Source organism: Mesoplodon densirostris, chromosome X (assembly GCF_025265405.1).
Source record: "Mesoplodon densirostris isolate mMesDen1 chromosome X, mMesDen1 primary haplotype, whole genome shotgun sequence".
Taxonomy (NCBI): domain Eukaryota; kingdom Metazoa; phylum Chordata; class Mammalia; order Artiodactyla; family Ziphiidae; genus Mesoplodon; species Mesoplodon densirostris.
The window spans coordinates 129,087,243-129,111,543 of record NC_082681.1 but is presented as its reverse complement, the minus strand read 5'-3'; the positions used below and the strand labels follow the sequence as shown (position 1 = coordinate 129,111,543).

Below are 24,301 nucleotides of genomic sequence, written 5' to 3'. Positions count from 1 at the left end.
ACAGTGGGGCTCTTCATAATGAATGCTACCCAGCCTGTTGAATACTATTATCCAACACACAGTGAGATGCAGCCGATGCTCCATGGCACACCAAACTTCTAACTTCAAAAACACTCTATCAATATATCCTTTCACTTCCCTGCAGATTTGATGCCAAGAGGTGCTTTGGTCCTCCTGCCATTTTTACCTGAGCCTATAGTTACTTATTATTCCACAAACAGGTGTCTAATTTCTGGTTTCATTAGGTTGTTATATAAAAAGCCATGTGGTTGCTACATACGTTAAACTGCAGATATCTTAACCTCCTCCTCCAAACAAATGATTGCACTTAAGCCCCTCTAAGTCCTCTTTGTTGGAAACTCTAGCGTCACCAACACCTCTGTGCCTTTGCAGGTCCACTCCTTTCTATTTCATCAAGGAATCACTTCCCTTCTTCTTCTTATAAGTGGCAGTCACCCTTGAGGATCAAGTTCAAGTGTTCTCTGCACAGTGAAGCCTTTCAAGACTCCCCAAAGCACGGAGAATCACATCCCCCAGTCCCTCACTGCGCTGACCCTCTGGACTGCAGCTATTGGTTGACTCATCCATCCTTCTCCTTAGACTCTTTAAGGGGTGACACCATATTTTAGCCTCTCTGCATTCCTGGTACATAGAGAAATGCTTGTGCTCAAGAAGTTCTTGGGGTGTAAATGAAGAAAAGAAGTCATGAAGAGAGAAATAATTTTAGTTATGGGTTTTCGAGGCTGGCAAACTCTATGTCAGCTATGACCATAATCTCAGCTCTGATCCAAAAGAATTAGGAGAACCCCGGAGTTAGAATGAGACCTTACTCCCTTGTTTGTGATCCGAGTCAAGGACAGAGCCTGGCTGCTAAGAACAAAGTTGAAAAGTATATACCAATTGTGTTACCATCTACCATTTATCCCTTTGTCTTCTCCCTTTTTCTACTCAATAGATATTCTACCCAGCATGTCCATGAATCAGATTTTGTTAAAGCAATCCTAAAACACGTAGTAAGGAAATATTGAGTTGTAGCTGATAGTTGCAGCTGTAGCTGTAGTTGTAGCTTTGTCTAACACCTCCCGGTTTTAGGCCATAAAAATGCCATTTGTGAGCTTTGAGTGAGCACACCGCATAGAGCTACAGGCATTTATGCGAGTCTTGGAAGCAGGTGCCCTTGTACGAACAATTTAGTTTAAAACCAGAGAATCTGCTGAAAGAACTAAGTAGAAGTGAATGTGATCCATTACTGGCTACACCTGAATGAAGGTGAATTCTCAGGTTTGCCTATGGATTCAATGGAAGAGAAACTGAAAAGTTGAATAAACCATAGGAGATCCGTGGAATCTGCAGGCAACACTCAAGAGGGATCCACATGCTTTTGGAATGGGAAGACGTCCCCAGGGAAACTTTCTGCCAGCTGAAAGCACTCTGTGGGCTGTCAAGACGGCCATAATGGGGGGGCTACATTCAACTCACTGGTGTAGTAGTTCTCAGCTGGGGCAGTTTTGACCCTCAGAGGACATCCAGTAGTGCCTGCAGACACTTTTCATTGTCACACTGGTGGAGAGGCTGCTATTCGCACCTAGTGGGCAGAGGCCCAGGACGCTGCTGAACTTCCTACAATGCACAGGACAGCGCCCAAAGCAAAGAATCGTTCAGCCACAACTGGCAACAGCGCAGAGGCAGAGAAACCCTGAACCAGAGCAACCAGGAAAAGCATAAGAACCAAGTCTGTACGATCCAAATCTCCCCTCCAGGGCCCATAAGTAACCTTGCAAGGTGTTCATTTGCTGGACTCTTGGCATCACTAGTAAAGATTCTCTTTTAGGACAAAGGACCTAGCTTGCTTTCAAACGAGAAGGACAAGCACTGCTCAATAGGATGAATTTCCTTGGGTTTTGAGAGGGTTCCAGGGCATGAAACCTTTGAAAGGTAATCCAGGCCATTACATTCCAGACCCTGGGGTTATGTTAGGATATCCGGGACTCTATTACACAAAACCAGCCTTGGACCTTCATGCCAGGATTCCATCCAGTCATTCCATGTGTGCCTCAAGAATAAAGGAATTACACACACACACACACACGAACATTTTATGAGAAAATTTTGTTCTTTTGCTAGATGGCTATGTACTTAGTTTTAACCACTGCAAATGAGGTGAAAGTCACGGTAGGTGAGCTTGCAGACTGCCCCTATACTGCACAGAACAGTTTGAAGCCACCCAGTGTTGATGAAGTTCAGGTACTTATCCATTAATTATGAAATTTTAATGGATAAGAAGAAAATTTCTAACCAGTTGTGATCATCTACAGTAGACTGCCTTTCGGTCATAAGAGCAACAAACAGCATCTATATACTATATTCCAAGTATGTACAGTTGCTAAGGAAAGCAGAGATGTTCTTAGCGATGTAATTGGTTTAAACATGAATGTCAGTGGCTATCCAGTCCAAAAACTTGGCTTGCTTTTGCATTTCTCTCAACTCCTACAGATTGATCGGATAACGTGTGCTTCTGACATAGAGTAGGAATCCAGGCCCTTCTAAAGACCAACAGAAATTCAACATTTATTCTTGACCCTCTTTCTAATGCTAAGTTCCCTGGTTTGGAGAGAATCTCTTGCTTCCTACTTGACTTTTCTCTCTACTGCCTATCTTCCTCAAGAAAATGGGCAGAACAGTCAGCAGTGTTTGTTAGTTGTTGTAATCCATGCTCCCCACCCAACAGCAGCAGTTACTTTGACACAGTAACTAATATTTTACTAATATGTGATGCGAGTATTTCTGATAAATACTGCTGATTTTTCTAAGGCAGTCTAATAAAAGCCAAAATTTCACAATCATCTCATGTTAACAGAGCAAGGTATGATGTTGGATACTATTTTCTAGCTGTTTTTCTTGGTTGTGTTTCCTTTATTTCATCTAAATCTCCAGCAATTACACGGTATTTCATTTCATTTCTGTAATTCTAACTGTACTTTAAAACATTTAATTACAATGGATGGAATCTCTCCTTATGGAAAGAGATCCAAGGCAAATCTATAGAGTTTGTGGACTGAAAGAGATTAGGAGTTGTTCATTTTTAAAACAACTAGTATTTATTCTCTCAAAGCATGCATCTTTCCAAGTACCCATCAACCACAGGTTCCCATTAGCTCTGTTCTCCACGCTTCTAAACCAGAGAGCAAACGTTTTGAAAGGTACCAAATACCTCCCTCGGAGTTCCCTATTTACTAATGATTCCTGATTCATGTACATTTCACTACTAGTAGCCCTTAGTGGAATCTGGGCATATTTCCATGATCTTTCATAGCCTTAAGCAGAGATTTTTTTTTTTCTCCAGGATTAAACTAGTACTCAGTACCATAGATCTCCTAAATCAGACCTTTAGGGAGAAGAAACTATCAAAACTAGAGAATTCTAGTAGTTACTCCCCCAAACACACAGACCTACACACACACATATCAACAACACCCTCAAGAACAATGTTCCTGAATTCTCTGTAAAACAAGCAGATGGCAGAAACATTTCAAAACATATTTCCTTCAATCCTGACAAACAGCTTGGAAATAGATCATTTGAGTTCCAAAAAAATATCAACATTGGGTGAAGGGATAAGATGACCCTTGGAAATCACCTGCAGCACAAAAAGGAAAGCACCTCTTCCTCTAGCTCCTACCACTGCTCCAAAGTGGAGCCAAGAAGTCCTAACAAGACACGTGTGGGTGGCCACTGGGGACGTCCCATTTGCAGACACCATTTAACCAGCCAAAGAGGAACAGCCACACCAGGAAAACCCCTCAGTGGGTCCCTGGCTCTGTAAATGAGAAGGAATTAAAGAACTGCCCAGGTGTCCAGCCTTGGGCCATGAGGACACGAGGCACCGGACCCTACCTCGGACTTCCACACGACATAGGGTTGGCCGTGGCTTTCGGGTGAGGACTGGAACTTTCTTTGCTGGAGCCACCTCCTGGGAGAAGCGAAGATGCCGTTGGGGCCTCCCCCGGAGGAGCAGAGGATGGTGCTGCGGCCGCTGCCCGGCCCGGCTAGGACTGAAGGCAGGTCCCATACCATGCTCTTCTTGAGGCCGCTGCGACCAAGGGGGACCTCATAGTCAAAGTGGAAGCTGCCAGAAGGTGACTTCTCCAGCGGGGTGCTGGGTGTGGAGAAGGACGAGCAGAGGGGTCTAGGGGACGGGAGTCGGTTGGCCCGGGGAGGCGGGCCCCGCGGAGAGGACGCCAAGCGAGAGCCGAGACCCTCGGCCAGGGACAGCGGGGAGCAGACGCGGCCCCCGGTGGCCCCCCGCGAGCCGCCCTCTGAGCCCGCCTCGCCCCCGCAGCCGCCGATCAGAGCCGGGTCCAGGCTGCGGGTCTGGCGAAGCTTCCTCTTGGAGAAGCCCTTGGCCGAGGCCGCGCTGCCCGAGGCCGGCGAGGAGCAGGAGAAGACACTGTGGAGTAGGCTCTGCGCGGACATCTCGGCGGGGCTGTGCCTGAGGGCCACCCTCTTCCAGCTCTCGGAACTGCTAGCGCTTTGGGGCGCAGAAAGCAAGGGGGCTCAGGCGAGGCTGCCAGGCGGGGTCGGGCCAAGGCTCGCCGAGGCCGGTGGAGGGCAGTTCCCGGCTCACGCGCCAGCAGCGCGCTCCAAGTGCCCCGCCAGGGGCAGAAGCAGGAGATCCATCACCAGCCTTCTAGGAAAAGGGGTGAGGAGGGAGGGCTCCTTCGGTCGCCAGAACCTTCTCCCAGAGCCTAAGTCACGAAAAGGATAAGGAAGAGGAGGAGGAAGGTCAGGCGCTCGCTGGGTGCCCAGCTCCGGCGGCCAGCGCCACTCCCCCTTCCCAGCTGAGGCAGGAGATGCCGCGCTCCCGCTCCCAGGCTCTGGACAGCCTCGAAGTCTCCAGCAAGCTCCTCCTCGCGCCCTAAGGACGGTCCCGAGGGCTGGGGAGGAGGCCTCCTGGGCGTGCGCCCAGGGCGCGTCCCTCGCGCTCTCGGCGCAGTGAGAGGGACTTCCTCCCGCGCTGGAGCTGGGCACCCGGGCTGCGCCCCCGTGCACCGTCGCCGTATCCGGGCCTCTGAAGCTACGCGTCTGGCCGCCACTTGGCTGCTGCGCCCACTCCTCTGACTGGCTAGACGCAAGAATGTCTCCAAGCTCCAGGTTCCCCCGAGGTGCCAGTCTCGCTACAAAGCGGGGACACGGAGCGCGCAGCGCCCAGGGCCTTCCAAGGGCTGAGCGGCTAGGGTGGGAGAGAATTCCCAGCTGCGCTCAGGGAGCTAAGGGGACAACCACAGGGTCGGCTGTCCACGACCCGCCGGAGAGGGGCTCTTGATATTCTCAGCCCAGCCTTGGGCCCAGGGTAGGCGCGGAGATGTCCCCGCACGCTCGCGCTAGACGCGGCGGGAAGGGGGCGGCCCGGACGGGTAGGGCGGGAGGGAAGCCAGGTCTGGAGCTGGGGCGGAGCCAGGAGCAGGAGAAAGCAGAACGTGGAGTTCTCCAGGCACCAAACCTGGGAGCGGCGCAGCGAGAGCACCGCTCACCACCGGTACCGGGTCTCCTGGGGAGAAAGCCCCGAGGACGGAAGTGCGGACCTTCTCCCCCGTCTCCCCTCCCCCAAATCGAAGGGGGCGCCAGCTCCACTCACGTTTCTGGAAAGGAAGGGAAGTGTCAGATTGCACCCCACCCACTGGTGTCAGATGGATAGCCCAAGACGGCTGCTCTGAAGTTGGAGATAAATCTCCTGCCTTCCTTTTCTCCGCCCTGCTGTTTTTGTTTTTAAAAAGGAAGGATAGAGATTCAGTTCAAATGTAGTGGCTGCCGATGAATGGGCTGGAGATGGGGACCTACTAAGAAAAGGAGGGGAGGGGGAGGGGTCCTCGCCATGTAAGGGTCGTGCAGTAACTGTACTCGAGGAGGAGGGGTGAGTGAGGCCGAGCAGGGGGCAGGCGCCCGGCGCAGCGTCAGCCCAAAGGCTGCGGAGATTGGCGCTCACAAAGCGATCGGTCTCCGGGTTCTGCTGTGGGACGCCTTTGGGCGCAGCGCGCAGCGGCCACATTCCTGGGAAGCTGGAAAACGCTGGCGATGTCAATGTTCCCTGCTTGAAAACAAGTCTGGGAGCACCTTCCCCCGCTACTGTCCCACCCCTAGAATCTATAAAGCGCGAAGCCTCGCCCGCTTCTCGGAGGGCTTTTTGACGTAACATGTAAGTTTTGCGACGCATCTCACAACCATGTCAGCAGCGGAGCAGAGAGAATGTTGGAAATGCCTGCGTACTTTATTGAACTGTGTTCGTGTGTCCTCTTTTACCACTTCTGGGTGAAGAGAACTTTATACAAATGTAAAGGTGACTTTCTTTTACCATTACTTTTATTAAAGAAAAAACAAAACTTACAGGGAACTTATAAATAAGTGTTTGACACAAAACATTCGCCGTGCTGTGTATAACATCAGAATTGTCCAACTTTGATTTTGGAAGGCTTGTTTCATTCCCTATAAAGTTTTCAGGGGGAAATTTAATGTCTTTCTCGTCTTACAAAACGTGTTCGACGGTCCTAGGTATTTGACTGTCTAGGAGGGGTCACGTCATGAAATCTAATTAACAGAAGAATTCGATACCTCCATAAAGGGCTTCATTCGGACCCCAGGATCTCTGACCTACCCGTTTTTGTAAACGCAGCGGGACCCACTGCGCGCAGGGAGCTCCCTCCTGTAACTTTATGACCTATCTGCTGCCACAAGACAAAAATGAGATGCAAATTTCCCATCACCCTCAATGCCGCCCATCTCTTCTCACCCTGAAACATAAGCACTCTTTCTAGTGGCTGACGATTAGATGTGCTGTGGAGAGACACAGCCTTTAAAATCGCTTATTTTCCTGCATGACTACACACACCAAATTACATTTGGGGGATTGATGTCATTTGCTTTCTTCCCTCCTCAAACGAGTCACAGTAGAAGTAAAAGAGGGCGGGTCTTGCCTGCCCTTTCCTTAGTTAACAATATCATGTAACTTGTCACTAGTAAACACTTAATGTCTCTACCATTTGGATACCAGTGCATGGAACTGGTTATGCTTCACTGGATTTTGGCATTTGGAGTAGATGGTTAGCAAAGTCACACGTCACAGGACCACTTACAACTCAGGTGGTTAAGCCAATGTAATTTATAATTTATATATGTGCTATTTCTCTAAGCCCAAAAGATGACCATGGGGTTGAAAATGCAACCCTGCCACAATGATATGGGGCTAATAAGAATACCCTCCAGGCAGGAAGTCATACATGCTTGGTCATGGATGTTGGGAAGCCAGTGAGCAGAGGGACTGTTCTGTTGGCACTTCAGGCTTAGAGCAAACGCATCCAGTTCATTCATCATCTTATTTCCAACAGCTCCTGACTCTCCATTAGCCTGGAGCCTGCCTCAGCATAGGGAACAATGAATAAATTGTTTTGAATATCCGTAAGTTAAGCTCTGGCTCCTTTTTAAAAACCCGCTGTAAGTATATATGCTTTTAAAACATACGGGGAAAATGTAATGGCACTTCTGGAAAGAAAGATTTTATAAGAAAATTATTTGGATTTTTTAAAATGATATTTTAAAAACGATTGTGATTTCCAATCCGACTGCTATTAGGCTTATTTTGCAGTCATTTTGGTGTATGGCTTATTCATTCATTCCTATTTAGGGCATCCTATTTTACTGTTGTTTGTTATATAATCCCTTTGCTTATACAGACCCAACTCACATTGGCCTTTCTGACTGACTGCCATTTTATGCCAGACTTGATTAAGGAAGATCTGGGTTTCATTTACCAATTTCAAAAATGACTGGTTTTGTTATGTTGATCCCCAGAATCTTTCTTACAATTCATCAGCCTGCTTCAGAGGCAATATAACTGGTAGTCTAGAAATAAATGGTTTTGAATGCATATACTTTAAAAATCAGGTGTCTAAGACTTTGCTCCTTTATTAGGGCATTTGATGTTGAAAAGTAGTGTCCATATTTGGTTTTGTTTTTGTTTTTTTCCTCAGAGCCGAAGTTAATCAAAGCCTAAGGATATCTTTTATTAAAGGGCAGAACAGTGTGTTCACTGTTCATTCCCTGTTGTAATTATCCTAGAGATTCAGGATAAAAAATATATCTATTCCATCTGGTCATGGCACAAGAATATTCTAATGACAGTTCTAGAGACCTTGGTCTGACATCAAGGTATCCTCTTATCAAGGATCCTCGAAAATTCATCATTGTTCTTTCTATTCCCTTAAGACACTGTTCTACAAACACATACATCTTATTACCAAAGAATATATTCTGCTAAAACTAAATTTCCCTTTTCTTAACTTTATCCCTTGAAATTTTTCTTATCTCCAGCCAAAATTCCTCTTTCCCCTTGGTGTCTAGACCCTCAAGCTATCTGTAGATTTCTATCATGCCCCTTGGGTCTGATACACTATAAAGTTACACTATAAAGTTCATATTTTGCTTTAAAACCATCATTGTAGATGATCTCCTCTGGACTACCTCCAGTTGCTTATTTCTTTCTAGTCCTGAGGTCCAATATTCCAGGTTAGGGCATCCTATTTTACCCTTGTTTGTTATATAATCCCATTGCTTATATAGTCCCAAATCACATTGAACTTCCTGATTGACTGCCATATAATATTTCAGACTTCTATCTGATTGGCTCCCAAGTCAGGCAACATCACTGATTTTTGTTTCATCCTGCCCATGTCTCTCAAACTGATTGTGATCCCTCTGATATCATTTCTACATTCTTAGTGGTATCTGGGGTAAACAATGCACAGCATCTCACTCTCCCATAGAAGAAGTCAAAGGTTCTGCCTCCAAGCTACTGAAACATGAAAAGGAGGACATGATTTTAATCTGTGTGATGTGGAATATATGAGAAACGGGTGGACAACTTTTACAGGACTTAAGAATTCTAATTACATTAAATAGCAATAGTGTCCCATGCCTAAACTACTTCTTGATTATAAGCTAGGAATTTTTTGCAGCTGAACCAAGAGTGTTTCTCTCAATTCCTATTCTAGGATCTCCCTGAACGAATATAATAGCCAAGAACTTAAATTACAAATGACGGATAACAGTGGAGGTAAATTTCAAGTCGCAGGATAATCCTGTATGAGTAAGATTAGCAAAAACTCACTTTGTTAAACACCAACCCAGCACTGAGGAACACTGATCACTTTCCAAAGACGGAAATGGTGTCATAGTTATTCTCTACATAGTGAATATAATGATTTGCAAGATAAAAGGGTATTTGAGAGATTGAGTCCTAACTGGTACTGTGATGTGAAAAGACTAAGATATAAGTTCAACTCTCTACCTTAGAGAACAATTTAATATTATAATACCTAAAGAAATATCCAGAAAAAAATATTTATGCCGACACTAAAGAGAAAAAGCACCGAACATGTCCACACCATTTGGTAACTCGAATTTAGTGTTGTCATCAAGATTATCTACTCAAACAGCTTGGTCCTAACCCTTCAATCAATTGTTAATATGACAATATAAGAATAACTAACACTTGTTGGAACTTCCTATATGGCAGGCACTGGGCTGAAAATATGCATGCACCATCCAAATCAACAGATACACACACACACACACACACACACACACACACACACACACACACACACTGGTCGACGCAGTAAATAGTCTAGCTAGGATTTTCACCACCCTCCCCAAGTTTTAGAGGTGTTGTCAATACCAACTAAATAATACCAATACGTTCTTTCAAGGCAGGGCACTTTTTTGGGTCAAGTGAAAGACAGTTTGGGATTCTCTATATTCAGAGCAGGGTGTAGAAAACTTTTTGCCCTCTGTTACGTTTATATACCAACAGGTCAGTTTTTTGACTAAATATTTTGGATCAGTTTCACATTGCCCAGAATTGGAACCATGAATTCTCTCTTTAAAGCAGGCACCAAGTTGAGGTTTTCATACTCATCTAGTTAACCTCAAGATCTGTGACAATTTCTTCTGGCACTATATTCAGAAACCTAAATGACAATTCTTATTCATATTTCTCACTTTCCCCCTATTTTGTGTGTCTAATTCCACCATCCCTTACCAATTATGAACTTAAAAAAAAGCAAAACCAATGGAGAGAAAAAAAGTCCTGTTTCTGTGTTAGCACCTACAATGAACACACAAAAAGCCACTTGCAACACCATTCATTCTCTCATTTTCTGTGCAAATATTAGCAATGTCTTCTATGTTTTCTAGTGTTTCATCTCTATCTTCTCAACTTTAAAAAGCAGTTTTGCATACACACATTGTTCTACCCTATTACTTGTTTATTTTTCCAGCTGGTATGAGTACAGTATTTCTAAATATCAACTCTTCTGTCTTCAGGATACTCATTAGTGAGGCAGGTAAAAAGCAAGGTTGTATAAAAATCTTAAGCCAAGTTGCAGTTTCGATGTGCACAGCAGAGTTTCAGGGACCAAAGCATGAAACAAACAATTGTTGTTTACCTGCAGGCAGCATTTGAAAGAGTCTTCCAACACTAAATCCGAAATATGTGACCATCATCACTTTTGTTTTTGGCTTTGAAACTTGATCTCAAGAGACTTTTAATAATAATACAAGTTGGCTGACAACCAAATTTAATCTCGGTTTATAAACATTTTTGAACATGCATCTTGTGCCAGTGGCATTCCTTCTTTGTTAGTTTTACTTTCTTCTGTCTTTGTGGGTGAAGATGCACTTGGAGTCTCAAAGTAAGTTAATTTTTTCTGAACCTGGTACACGGTTCAGCTATACTTAGTTACTTGAAGTAGTTTTTAAAACCTTCCCATAGCGTATGTTTTAGAACTACTTTTTTTTTAAAATTATTTATTTATTTTATTTTTGGCTGTGTTGGGCCTTCGTTGTTGTGTGTGGGCTTTCTCTAGTTGCAGTGAGCGGGGGCTACTCTTCGTTGCGGTGCACGGGCTTCTCATTGCAGTGGCTTCTCTTGTTGTGGAGCACAGGCTCTAGGTGCACGGGTTTCAGTAGTTGTGGCTCGTGGGCTCCAGGGCACAGGCTCAGTAGTTGTGGTGCACAGGCTTAGTTGCTCTGCAGCATGTGGGATCTTCCCGGATCAGGGCTCGAACCCGTGTCCCCTGCATCGGCAGGCGGACTCTCAACCACTGCGCCACCAGGAAAGCCCTAGAACTACTTTTGAGGATGAAGAATTATATAATAATGTAAACAAGCTTTAATATTTTGTTATTACTCTAAAATTTTCACAGTCTAAACATTTTTCAATATTTCCGATTTTTAAAGTAACTAAATAATACAGATTTTTTCCTCTGAAAATTTTATTTTTTCCCCCAGAATCTTCAGTTCTCTATATTGAATGGAAATGGGAGAACCTATTTGCCCAGTATGTTTTTCTAATGACAAGATGAGATGGTATATAGAAGGGAGAGGAGAAAAGAAAAACAATTGGTACTGTGATTGGGGTATGCATTTTTTTATCATCTACTTTATTGAGGAATAATTTACATACAATAAACTGTACCCGTGAGCTTTGATAGCTGTGTGTACCTATGAAACCACCACCACAATCAAGATACAGAACATTCCCATCGCATCCTGGGTATATTTTATTAACGTTCCGTGAACATTAACCACTAGATTTTGCACTGTATAATGGTTGAAATGCGCATTCAGTCAGTATAGAAAGGGAAGGAGAATTAAATAGAGAGCAGGGCTTTTTACCTCTCATACTGAGTTGAATTGTATTCCTCCCAAAAGATATGTCCAAGTCCTAACTGCTGTAACCAATGAATGTGACCTTATTTGGAAATAGGGTCCTTGAAGATGTAATGAGGTTAAGATTAGGTTAGACTGGATTAGGGTGAGTCTTAAATTCAATGACTGGTGTCTTTATAAGAGAAAGGAGAGAGCAATTTGAATACACACACACACACACACACACACACACACACACACACACACGAAAAGGCCATGTGAAAATGGAGGCAGAGGTTGGAGTGATGTGTCTACAAATCAAGGAACACCAAGGACTGCCAGCAACCACAGGAAGCTAGGAGAGAGGCATGAAACAGATTCTCCCTTACAGCCCCAGAAGGAAGCAATCCTCTTGACACCTTGATTTCAGACTTCTGGCCTCCTTAACTGTGAGAGAATAAATTTCTGTTGTTTTAGTTTATTTTTTTTCTTTCTTTTTTTTTTTATTTCTGTTGTTTTAAACCACCCAGTTTGTAGAACTTTGTTACACTTCTTAAGCATAATATGTCACAGTTTGGTTCTCATTCTTTCTAACATTTTAATAAAACCCAGAGCCAAGAATTCATTGAGCAAAAAGCAATCCCAAAGATTTTAAAAACAGGGCAAGAGAATGGCTAATGAATGCTTTTCAGTGTTTCATTGTAAAAGAAAGGAGAAGAACGGTCAGTGGCACAGCCTGCCTAGGTGCTAAGCATGCTGACATCATCATCATAAGCAGCAGCTGAGCTGCAGCTGGGTCCCCCACATGGTTCCAGCCCTCCTTCAAGATGAACTTCACTTTGCCTCCTCAGGAAACTTCTGCCCTTCTGTGCATTTGTTTCATGAAAGGTACTTGGGGCTTGGTTTTGTAATTGATCAGCAACACAGAGAAGTGTATCACGGGCTCAAGCTAGAGAGAGACACTAAACTCCAGAGGGCTGTGATGCTTTAGGGTACCTTTTTTGGTGTTTAATTCACTCTGCATTAAAGGGGCTGAGCACACACCTGAGGCGCAAATGCTAGAATGGACCTAAGAGAAATGCCTTTAAAAGGACAGATGGGGGGCTTCCCTGGTGGCACAGTGGTTGAGAATCTGCCTGCTAATGCAGGGGACACGGGTTTGAGCCCTGGTCTGGGAGGATCCCACATGCCGTGGAGCGACTAGGCCCGTGAGCCACAACTACTGAGCCTGCGCGTCTGGAGCCTGTGCTCCGCAACAAGAGAGGCCGCCATAGTGAGAGGCCCGCGTACCGCAATGAAGAGTGGCCCCCACTTGCCACAACTAGAGAAGGCCCTCGCACAGAAACGAAGACCCAACACAGCAAAAATAAATAAATTAATTAATAAAGTCCTACCCCCAACATCTTCTTTAAAAAAAAAAAAAAAAAAAAAAGGACAGATGGGAGCTGATCAAACTCCTCAACAGGCATGGAGAACCAAAGCCTGGTAAGGTTTGCTCTAGAGAGAACCTCCAGGGATGTAGCTGAAAAAAGAGAGCTGCTCAGGTTCATAGCTGGATGCCCTTCGTTTGCCTCCTGTACGATTTATTGGGAATTCCTTGGGTATTTTTCACAGTTCACTGCTTTGTGGCATGACAAAGATTAGAGACATACCAAAGAACTCCCACCCCCCTTTAAAGATATAGGAATGGAAATAAGACACTCAAAGATTGTAATAAGCAGGCTGTGAATCAGGGAGCCAAATTTAAGGGATTTCCTCCTTTTTTAAATAGAAATGGTTTTAATAAAGCAATGTCATGGAGTTGGCAAATGCAAACTGTCCGAAGTTGTTGAAGATTTACAGTGCAGTGAGGGAAACAGAGAAATTAGAATCATAGATCTCATTTTTAATTCAGGCTTGGCTACTAACTAGCCCAGTCAACTAACCCTGAGCAAAATAAATCCCTCTTCAACTTCCAGGTGTCAGCTCAGACTGAGACCTGGAAGCTGAGAAGCTCTCCCTGACTTCTCCTTCCTGGGCTAAATTAGGTAGATGTTATATGCTTTCTTACTCTCAGACCTTTTCTTCATCATAGCACTTATATATGGTATTTATTAATGCAATTATATATGTTTAAGCTCTGACATCGCCAAGATTTTAAGTTTCATGAAGCAAGAGCCATCACTGATTGGTTTCCTCTTGTATTCCCAGTGCTGAAACAGTTCATATCACATAAGAATAAGGGCTCAATCAATAATCTTAAATCCACCTCCCAGCCCCAGTCTCCTCATCTGGAATTTGGCTTTTCAGGTCCCTGCTGGCTCTTCCTTCTGTGTCTCAGAAAACTTGGAATTATCCTGAGGCACCAGAGGAAGGTATCTTTGTTGATTTGACTTGCTGTGGAAGAACTAAAAAAACAATAATGATATAAGCATCTGCTTATCAAAACTGTTGCTATTTCATTAAATGCATGGTCTTTGAGTTAGACATCAAGTTTGAGTCCTAGGTGTGTGTGTGTGTGTGAGAGAGAGAGAGAGAGAGAGAGACAGAGACAGAGACAGAGACAGAGACAGACAGAGAGACAGAGACAGAAAGAGAAAGGGTGGGAGGGAGACCAACCAACCTTGGGTAAAGTTATTTAATTCTTCAGAGACTCATTACTTTCTCTGATACATGGACTTAATAGCTATGAGGTATAAAGCATTTAGTACATTTTCTGACATATAACAAACACATAATAACTGTTATCTATTATTAATAAAATTTATTAGCATGAAATATAGGAATAAGGCACATAGTATGGTTTGTCTATGGTCCTCACAACTTGATGAGGTAGCTATTATCGTCATTGTCCAAATGAGGAAACTAAGTCACTAACAGGTTAAAAACTTGCCTAAGTGATCTAGTAAATGGTAGACCCAGGACTTATACAAGTTCGCTTGTCAATGACGGAGCCAGTAAGCTAATCCCAACAGACAATACTAACTGGGTTTTTAAAATATGTTTTCTATGGAAGATGCCTGACAAACAAAAAAGAAACGCTAATCTCCTCATTCACACTATCTAGACCACGAAGCCAAGACTGGGGGTATCTGGGTGTGGGGGTCAGGTGTGGAAGAAGGGAGAAAGGAGGGCTTAACATTTCAAAAGCACCTATTCCATGTCAAGAAGTTTATGCAGATAATTTCTACACAATATTGCTGTGATGTCAAAACCCATCTACTTCCCACTACACTTCATGAATATTCAATCTGGCTAAGAAGGACAAAAGATCACTGTCATCATAAAACATGAACAGGAATGTCATACATTTGATTTGAACTTGCCCCTCATACTTTCTGAATGCAGATGGGAATTAGGCAGCCAGAGCTGTGTTTCTTGTGTATATATTAACTTATTAAAAGAGTTCTAGCCTTTTTTCTTCCAGGATAAATCTTTAAATTTTTTCCCCAACATCACTATCTAGTGCTTTAAACATGTGCTCTTGGGCACTTTCCACCCGCTGCATATTCCTCTTAACTTGTAAAGCCTGAAACTGGACACATCACTCTTATTAGAGACATAAACAAGCTGTGTTTAGTTTGATTCATGTGTACTGAATAAGAAATTGAGTAGAAGGCCTTTATTCGCTTTCTATGATTTGCCTGATGTCCCTAGGGTGGTGGTAAGCTCATCAAATTCTTGTTATTTATAAAGTGAGGGAGGCCAATTCTAACAAACTGGGTTTTAAGGTTATGAGAAGTTACTATTACTAAATTCCCTTTTATTATTCAGAAGGGCTCCTTTTGCCCAGATGAGTTCTCATCAATGGAAAGTCAGTGTACTTGAGCCAGATGATGCTTGAGGCATTTCCAATTGATGCTGGAGCAAATGGTGTCTTTCTAAATGGAGATTGATTTGATAAAGGAGGGAGGGCCAAGAAAGAATCTATTTGGCTCAAACGTGACAAAATGTGGATCATTAAGAAAATAGAAAAAAATATGTTTAAACTACTCGAGAGCTTGATTGAGGAAATAATCAACTATCACTTGATTGCAAAAACCTTTTATTCAAAAAGTCCTGAATTCTTTAAAAAGCATAACATCCTTTATTGACAATAAACACTTAACAGCTCAGCAATGCCAAGGCAATCTTTTATGCATTCAGTACGTCCTCAAATCTGTGCCTTTGACCTAGTTGTTAGTATCTCCACCAGCAATGAGACTCATACAAGTAGGAAAAGCACAGTATCTAGTCCATTTACTTAAGAAATGGAGAAATCCATGGCACAAAAATGACAAGTGACATGCCTATGATAAGAGATACTGCATTCTATTCATTTCTTATCCTCAGAATATTCTACAATGCCTGATACAAGATAAGCACTAATTAAAATGAAAAAAAAAAGAATGAATTTGAGTGAATGAATGAGAGATTACTGGGGCTAGAATTCTTGCCACCTGACACACCGAGGTCATCCTCTATAACGTTGTTCTGAATTGCATCTGTGACATTAATTAGCTCAGTTCATTTTTTAAAACATCTTTATTGAGATATGAGTCACATACCATAAGAGTCACCATTTTCAGCTCAGTTCATTAACTCAGCTTAGCCAAATAGTGCTGAGTTATATATACGTATTTAAAGTCTGCTTCAAGATTTTTTTGAGAGACGGGGTGAATATACACAGCTAAAACTAGTTTTGGAATCCATCTCTTGATTTATTTGTTAATGTATGCCTTGAGACCACCAACTGAAAAATGAGTATATTTTCCAAAATATATACTGGCTATAACTAAAAGAGGGGTGTTTTTGGGGGGGTACATTTTTAACTTGAGAAATCATTACAATGATGAGGAGATTGCTTTTTTTGAGTCAGAATCTTGCTAGAAAAAAAGAGCTTCCAAAAGAGAGTCATGGGATTTTCAGATGATTGACCAGATCCAGAGGCTAAGACTTTGAAGGAGAAGCCAGATAGATTTACTACTACTGATTTCCAGCAAGATAAAGTATTTGTTTTCATAGATTGCTTCAGTGTCCTGGTTTGACATTTACTCTTGTATTAAAAGGCAAATTAAAAACACTGGAGATGAAAGGGCCAGATAAAACATAATCCCAAACTACCCTGGAGGGACAGAGTAATTGATGATGATGACTTAGAGCCCCCTTTTGCAGCCCTGGACAGCTAGCGTTCCCGAGCACTGTTTGGTTGGTGCCTCTCTTTATTTGAAAAGATTTAATCCATGGTCAACAAGCTTCTTTCTCTTCTAGAGCTCAAACTATTAGTCTAATGCAGAACATTATCAACTTTTTAAAGGTAGACATTGAACTCAATGACACTTTCATTTGATAAGATTGAAAGACAAATGAAAGTGACCTGCTGGTGAGAAAGACCTTTTCTCCTCCTCTTTTTTTCTTTTGTCAGCTTTTTTGTTCTATTGCTAACAGAAATGAAACTTCTTCCAAAATGTAGCCCCTTTTGTGTGGCGATCACAGGACACCTTGGAAATACTGATTTTCACACATGATCTTTCTAGAGAAAGAAACTTCGGCACAGATCTCTTGACTGACCTGTCTCAAATTAGTCAAATAGTTTTCAAACTCAAATAGTTTTCAGTAGGTGGGTTTGAACCTTCAACTTCTAGTCAAAGCAGCTCTTGAGATATTTCACCCCAAAATGGGTGATCATGGCTTCATACCCATATTCAAACAGTCAACAAATATTTATTGAGCAACCACTTATGCACCAGGAATTCTCCTCTGTGCTGGATATACAGCAGTAAACAGAAAAGAGCTTACCAAATTGTAAAGGGAGGCACATGGCAAATACATAAACAAGTTAATGTATTGATAAAATTTCAAGCCATGTGCTATAAAGAGTAGAAAACAGAGGGAATGGTGGGCTGCTTTAGCTACAGTGGTGAAAAAAGACCTTTCTGAGGAGGTGGTAGCCGATTTGATATCTATTTGCCTGTTAGAGAACTCAGACTAAGACAATAATCCAAAAGGCAAATGGTGGTGACCTTAAATACTCTGAGCAACCAAGGCAAATATTAATAGACCTGAAGCTTTCCCAAAGGCTCACTTCACTGTCCTTATAAGAAAAACAAAGTCTCGCTTCTCTTAAGGGACCTGTTAGAGGCTTTAAATAATCAATTGCCTTGATTGGCAATGGCATTTACCTTCAGGGGGCCAGGCATTCCAGTTCAACCCACAGATCTATAATCTCTCTGAAAAGACAGTACTTCTGTGATTTAAAAAATGTCTTTGTAAAAGTACTTCACTTACACTCAAATTATAGTTTCCAAAACTAAATATAATTTTGGCACATATGCCATTGGCTGACTTCCCTGCATTGCATTTGCCTTTAAGGGCATGTTCACTTTCTAGTTCTCATGCTTTCAGACACTGCTGTCAGTTGGGTTCACAGCCCTGCAGGGGCAGTGTTTCAATGACCTCCCATGTTTTCATTAATTCTTAAAAAACCTTACACAAACATTTCTCTTCATATTAGGTTTTTCAAACCTTTGCCCTTGTGCCTTTTTTTCTTTCATAAAACCCTAAATTTGGTGCTTAGACTAATTTGCCCTCAAAATATATCATCTTTTAAATAAACACAAGACTTGACAAGAGCCAGAAACTGGTGCTGAAATGGAAGTCAGGATCCTCTCCAGTTTTCTGAGGCCAGGTCAACAGAGCTACAATTATCCCAATAGCTCAACAGGGAAATAAAACACTCTATTTGGGATAAGGAAAACAAACAAACATTCAAGGGAGTATCTATTTTGGGGGGGGGATTCATTATAGAGATCTCGATGAGTGTTACCTGAATTCTTCATCTGCCCAAATCTTCTGAGGTATTTTCTAGAGCCTATTTCACCTTGGCCTATGAAGATCAGCCCCAATGTCACAATTTCTTGGTCAGAAACATCCAAGAGAACTCAAACGATCAGCAGTAGATGCACTAATAAAACAGGACTCCAAGATTCAAGGACCTGCTCCGGACTCCAACTATGCTACCTTGGTCAAATCTCTAAACAATTGCAGTCCTTTAGCTTGCTAGTCTGATGATGTGGATGGTGATAAAAATCCACTAATGTGTCAGGCATCTTTTCTCACTCACTCATCCACAATGAGTGAGTGCTATATAAGTATAAAATGACAATGCCATAGTAGTAAAATCAGTTTTTAAAAGAAAATAAACATGTGTCTTACAAAGCAAAGCTCAAATATGTAACTTTCATGACTTGCTAGGCTTTGAAGGAAATTTTGTAGAACACAATTTCCAAGCCGGTTGCCTCATTATTTCCACAGAAACCACAAGGGGAATTAACTAGGAGAGCTGAGCAGTTATACAAATAACTCACATGGAAAAATAGCAGCTTTTTAATGAATTTCCTGAGTATTGCAGCACTGTAGAGATGATAGAAGAATTCTTTTAAAAAGTGGGGCTGAACCAAGCAAGATTAATTAAGATACTAGCTCTTGGAACATATAAAATTTATGCATATCAGTGGATACTTCCTGGGACCAGGTTCTTTAGCCCGATTATGTATGAGACTCAAAGATAAATTCATCATTCCTGGAAAGATAATAGTTTAGAATCAAGACTGAGAGCTGAGGGGGTGGCAGGGGGGAGAAATTCCATCAACCCAGATTGTTTCCTCTCTGACCAGCTGGGTTTTTAGGAATAGAAACAGGGGAAGGGAGGGAAATAAAAAGGGTGGTGGGTCAGAAATTGCAGACTGACAGGTTGCGAAGGGATTTGCAGCCTTTCAGGAGGGGTATGGAGGGATGCAGGGAGAGATGACAAATAAGAAAGCTCTTTCAGCTCCCCTGTTACAAGCACTGCTGGCTATCGAATACTGCAGTGCTAGGGAGATTGCATTGTTTTCTTCTTCATAGGCTACCATCTAGCAACTCATGCAAATAGCAAAGGCATATCCAAGAGGCAAAAGAGCAAAGGGTGAAGAGCACAGATGCTAGAATCAGGGCTGGGTTTATTTTCCGGTTCTGCTTCTTATCAGCTCTGTGCCTCCATTTCCTCCACTGAAAAATGGGACAATAGTCATCTTGGTTTCTGGGCTGTTATGAGAATTCAATGAGTTAATATGTGTAAAATGCTTAGGATTGTGCCTGACACATTGTGAACACTCAATGAGTGTTTTTTAAATTAATAAGTACAGTTGCACCTAACACTTTTTATTCTGTGTTTTGGCAGGTGTATCAGCTGACAGAAAACAGGAAGTATTTTGATTGCTCATAATTTATACTTCTATTTCTTTCTTTCCAAGTGTTTCTATTTATAAAGAAGAGCTCGTTGTATTTCCATTTATTTTTTTCAATTTTTTAATTCTGGAAAAGTTCTCTAATAGAAATTCCCACACCCCCCAAATTTTTTTTCTGAAATGGAACTGGTCTTCAGAAAGTTGATTAATCCATCATGGCCAACCAACATTTTTTCCTTCATAACATGTACACACAATGCATTATAGGGACTGAAAACTTTTCCTCCTCTGTGAACTGCCTTGACTTTTTTTCACACTGGGGCTTTCAAAGAACCCGTTTGTGATTTTTTTTCTTTTTCTTTTTTTTGGCTGCATAGAGTCTTAGTTGTGGCATGCAGGATCTTTCATTGCGGCATGCGGGCTCTTCATTGCGATGCATGGGCTTTCCTCTAGTTGTGGCACGCGGGCTTCTCTCTAGTTGTGGCATGCGGGCTTCTCTCTAGTTGTGGCACGTGGGCTCCAGAGCGTGTGGGCTCATTAGTTGCAGCACTCAGCCTCTCTAGTTGTGGCGTGTGGGTTCCAGGGCACTTGGGCTCTGTAGTTTGCGGCAGGCGGGCTCTCTAGTTGAGGCACACGGGCTCTCTAGTTGTGGCGCGCAGGCTCAGTAGTTGTGGTGCGCAGGCTTAGTTGTCCCACAGCATGTGGGATCTCAGTTTCCCAGCCAGGGATCGAACCAGTGTCCCCTGAATTGCAAGAAGGATTGTTAACCACTGGACCACCAGGGAAGTCTCCTATTTGTGATTTTACAGAAAGTTTTCTAATGAATAGTGCTGTCTTGAAGTTGAATACATTCATTCCGTGGAAAATGTAAGTAACACGGCATGGAGAAGAGCAGGAAAATTTTGAGAGTAAACCAAAATATTTATATATTTGTCCATAAAAGATGTGCACCAGTGATCTTAGAATATATAGGAAAATGAGCTTTGCCCTCGATGCTAAGACCTACCTCCATTTGCAACAACCTAACGGATGCCGTAAGCTTTCCTTTGTTACTGGGTCACCACAAAAATGTGAGCTGAGTGAACTGAGTGTGTTCTTAGCACTAACTTTAGCATCAAGTCTGGTGGTCTTTCTTGGAGCCAGACTTCTCTTGTTAACTCAAAATTGTTTTGGCAAAATGTAAAATAGCTCCTTTATTATTCTTTATGTTTTGGAAAATATAGTTTCAACTTAATACTACTCTTTGAAATTATCCTGTTTCTTACACTACCTCACCTTTATCTAGTTGCGCAGCATGCTTGCACCTTCAGTTTGAATATTCTGTTAATGATTTACATTTGATGAATTTTATTTCCTCACACATACTTTAATGCCAATTTTTCCCCCAAAGAAAGTACTTTGAATGGAATTGTACTAAATTTCAGCAAAGGAAGTGAACAAAATAATTGTCTCGCTACAATAATTGTTTACAGATTAATTTAAAGGAATTTAATTTACAGGTTAAAGAAAAAAATAATATATTTCTCTTCTAAATAATAATCTATAATGTGTCCCAATTATTTTTATGAACATCCATCAGTGCATATAGCAACAGTTGCGTTCTAGGAAATATAACTACTAATGGGAATTACAGATGTTAAATAAAAGTATGTTTTCTTTCTACCACTGGCTAGAAAAGTACCAGCAAATACTTTTCCTCTATAGCTATTTTTTTTAATTTTAGAAAATAAAAGTAGTACATATTTTGCCCATCTCACTTTTGGCACAATGAGAAGAGACATGAGCTTCACGATAAAAGTTATTTTGAGAGCAATCTCAAGTCCGCAATTAGGAATAAAAAGCAGTAGCCCCAAAGGACTGGAGGAAAAGTAAGTGGTCAGCCTAGAGAAGGTGCAAAGGAATTCCAAGATTGTCATAGGGGAGCACAATCCATTTAAAATGGAACCGAATGGGGAGGTATGTTCTTTATTCTAGAACTTACAAGGCCCTGGTCAGCACAGGGAGACATGCCTCTCATGGCAAAAGGAGGACTAAATCCCCTCTAGCTATGAAGTTGACAATTTAAGTCATTCTGAGGTTTTCAAAATGCAGTATTTCCTTCTCTGTGGTTGCATAAAAAATTTCAATTGATTGAAGATTTGGGGTGTTAATGTACATTCCCCCATTTAAGGGAAACAAGGTATCCCTGGATACCTCTCCAAGCCATCCCCTCCTCCACAGCACTGCTGCCATTGCTGTGAACCGGGCCCTCACCATCTCACCCTTGACTCTGACCACTGCCTCCTAAATTTGTCTCCCTGACACCAGCTTCTTCCTCTTTCAGTTGCATTTACCTGGCCCAAAGTTTTATTCCAAAAATTCAGAATTTATCAGGACCCTCTCCCAGTTAAGCACCACATGACCATCACCAGCTCTCGGAAGCATGTGGTCTTAACCAGTCACAATCTAGCCCTGACTTGGCATTTCATCCTCACACCCTCCCCTTCTCCTAATGGCACCGCCTGGCTGCTATTAAAACACACCTCTTGTCACATGTTGGTATCTTAAAGAGGCCTTTTCCTCTTTTTGGAAGGTGACCTCTAACTTCCTTAAAAATGTCTAACACTTACACCTGCTTCAAGAATCGAGGGCCAGGGCCTCCCTGGTGGCGCAAGTGGTTGAGAGTCCGCCTGCCGGTGCAGGGGATACGGGTTCGTGCCCCGGTCTGGGAGAATCCCATATGCCGCGGAGCGGCTGGGCCCGTGAGCCATGGCCGCTGAGCCTGCGCGTCCGGAGCCTGCGCGTCCGGAGCCTGTGCTCCGCAACGGGGGAGGCCACAACAGTGAGAGGCCCGCATACCGCAAAAAAAAAAAAAAAAAAAAAAAAAAAGAATCGAGGGCCAGCTTGAACTTCACTTCTATGAAGTCTCCTTCATGGTTCTCACAGCCTTCAGTACATGCCTTCATTACTGCATTTTCCACATTATGTTGTTAGTGTGGAAGTGTCTCCCCTACTAGACTCTAAAGTAACAAGGAACACTGGCTTCAATTCATCTCGCTTTCCTAGTACTCAGCATGATATTTAGCTCTGAGTAGGTGTTTGAGAAATATTCATTTAATTGAATTGAATACTTAGCTTTAGTTAGCCATATGAAGAAATAAAGCAAGATATTTAAGCATTTTAAATTAATTTCAACTTAAATTTCTTTAAAATAAGGGAAGAAAGAGGAGCCTGATTCATTGCATTCCAAACCAATGACAATATGTTTCAAAAACTGGCTCTATTTATGAAGAAAAATAACTCGGACCACTATCTCAAACCATTGTGTAAAAGTGGCCTCAAAATGAATGAAAAACCCCATAATGAAAGTTGCCCATGGAAAACAAAGCAGTGTTTAGAAGCAGTGAACTGATAGTACACAAAAATAGATAGATCTTAAACATATAGAGTTAAGTAAAATCATAAGAAACAGAATCAGATCTTGCATGCAACAGCATTTATATAAGTTAAAATCTTAAATATAAAAATGCAAAATAACAATGAATATTTTCCCAGAACACATTCTTCTTCAGAGACATATATTAACCACGTTGGGGTGTATGCACGCCTAAGGCAGGGTTGGGAATGAAGAAGAAAACTGACAAAATAAAACAGGAAAGAGACATCACTTGGGCTGATGATAACAGTGGACTATGACAGAGGATTTTTCAAGGGTATATGTCTATGTAAAGACATCTACTGAACCTGTCAGGGTAGTGTAGTGTGAGAGGAAAATAAAGGGAAAGAATAAATTTTTTAAGTGGGTAATGAAGAGGATCACGTATTATGCACTGAGGAATATAAGTAACTCATTTGTGGATTTAAGGTCTAAATAATGAAATTAAAAGCTTAAAAAATGCAAAAGAGCGTTCAAAGTTTGGTCTCATAAAACAATGGATGTGTAGGGCAACAGAGCATCTGTCTTCATGGTGTGATATCACATTGCTGGTTCCTTTCTGAAGGCAGTGATGTAGAGCAGGCCAGGGGTGGACAAAGATTCTAGTTCCTGGTCTGTCTGGGACTTGCTGTGTGATCCCAACAGGCCAGTCCACTCCTCTGAGCCTTATCAGAACGTCATAGATAATGATACCACAGAGGGCTGTGAGAGAGCAAGCAGAAGGGACTCCATCTTACAAATAACTCGTTTCCCTCCAGATATTAACTACAATAAAGAAACAGAAGGGGTGCCAGCTCCCAGGTGGAAAGAGGTGCCTGCTACTCATTGTCAGAAGCCCGCAGCCACTGTGTTGGATTTAGGGAGGGAGGGAGAGTGATAGGGAAGAGAAATGGCCAACCCATTGAGCCCACGTAACTGTTGTCTTTGGATCTGTTGAAGCTCACTTAGCCATCTGTGTGTCTTTGGGGGATCTTCTGGATCCTGCATATTTATGGTTAAT

General features: G+C 42.3%; 1 protein-coding gene across 1 annotated transcript in view; it reads right to left on the bottom strand.

Moving 5' to 3' along the window:
* Positions 1-4,473, bottom strand: part of ARHGAP6 (Rho GTPase activating protein 6) — a 490,717-nt gene extending 486,244 nt beyond the window's left edge. Inside the window, exon 1 of the mRNA XM_060086691.1 lies at positions 3,895-4,473. Coding sequence (XP_059942674.1) covers positions 3,895-4,473 — 579 coding nt within the window. The remainder of the gene's footprint in view (positions 1-3,894) is intronic.
* Between the last annotated feature and the right edge of the window lie 19,828 nt (positions 4,474-24,301).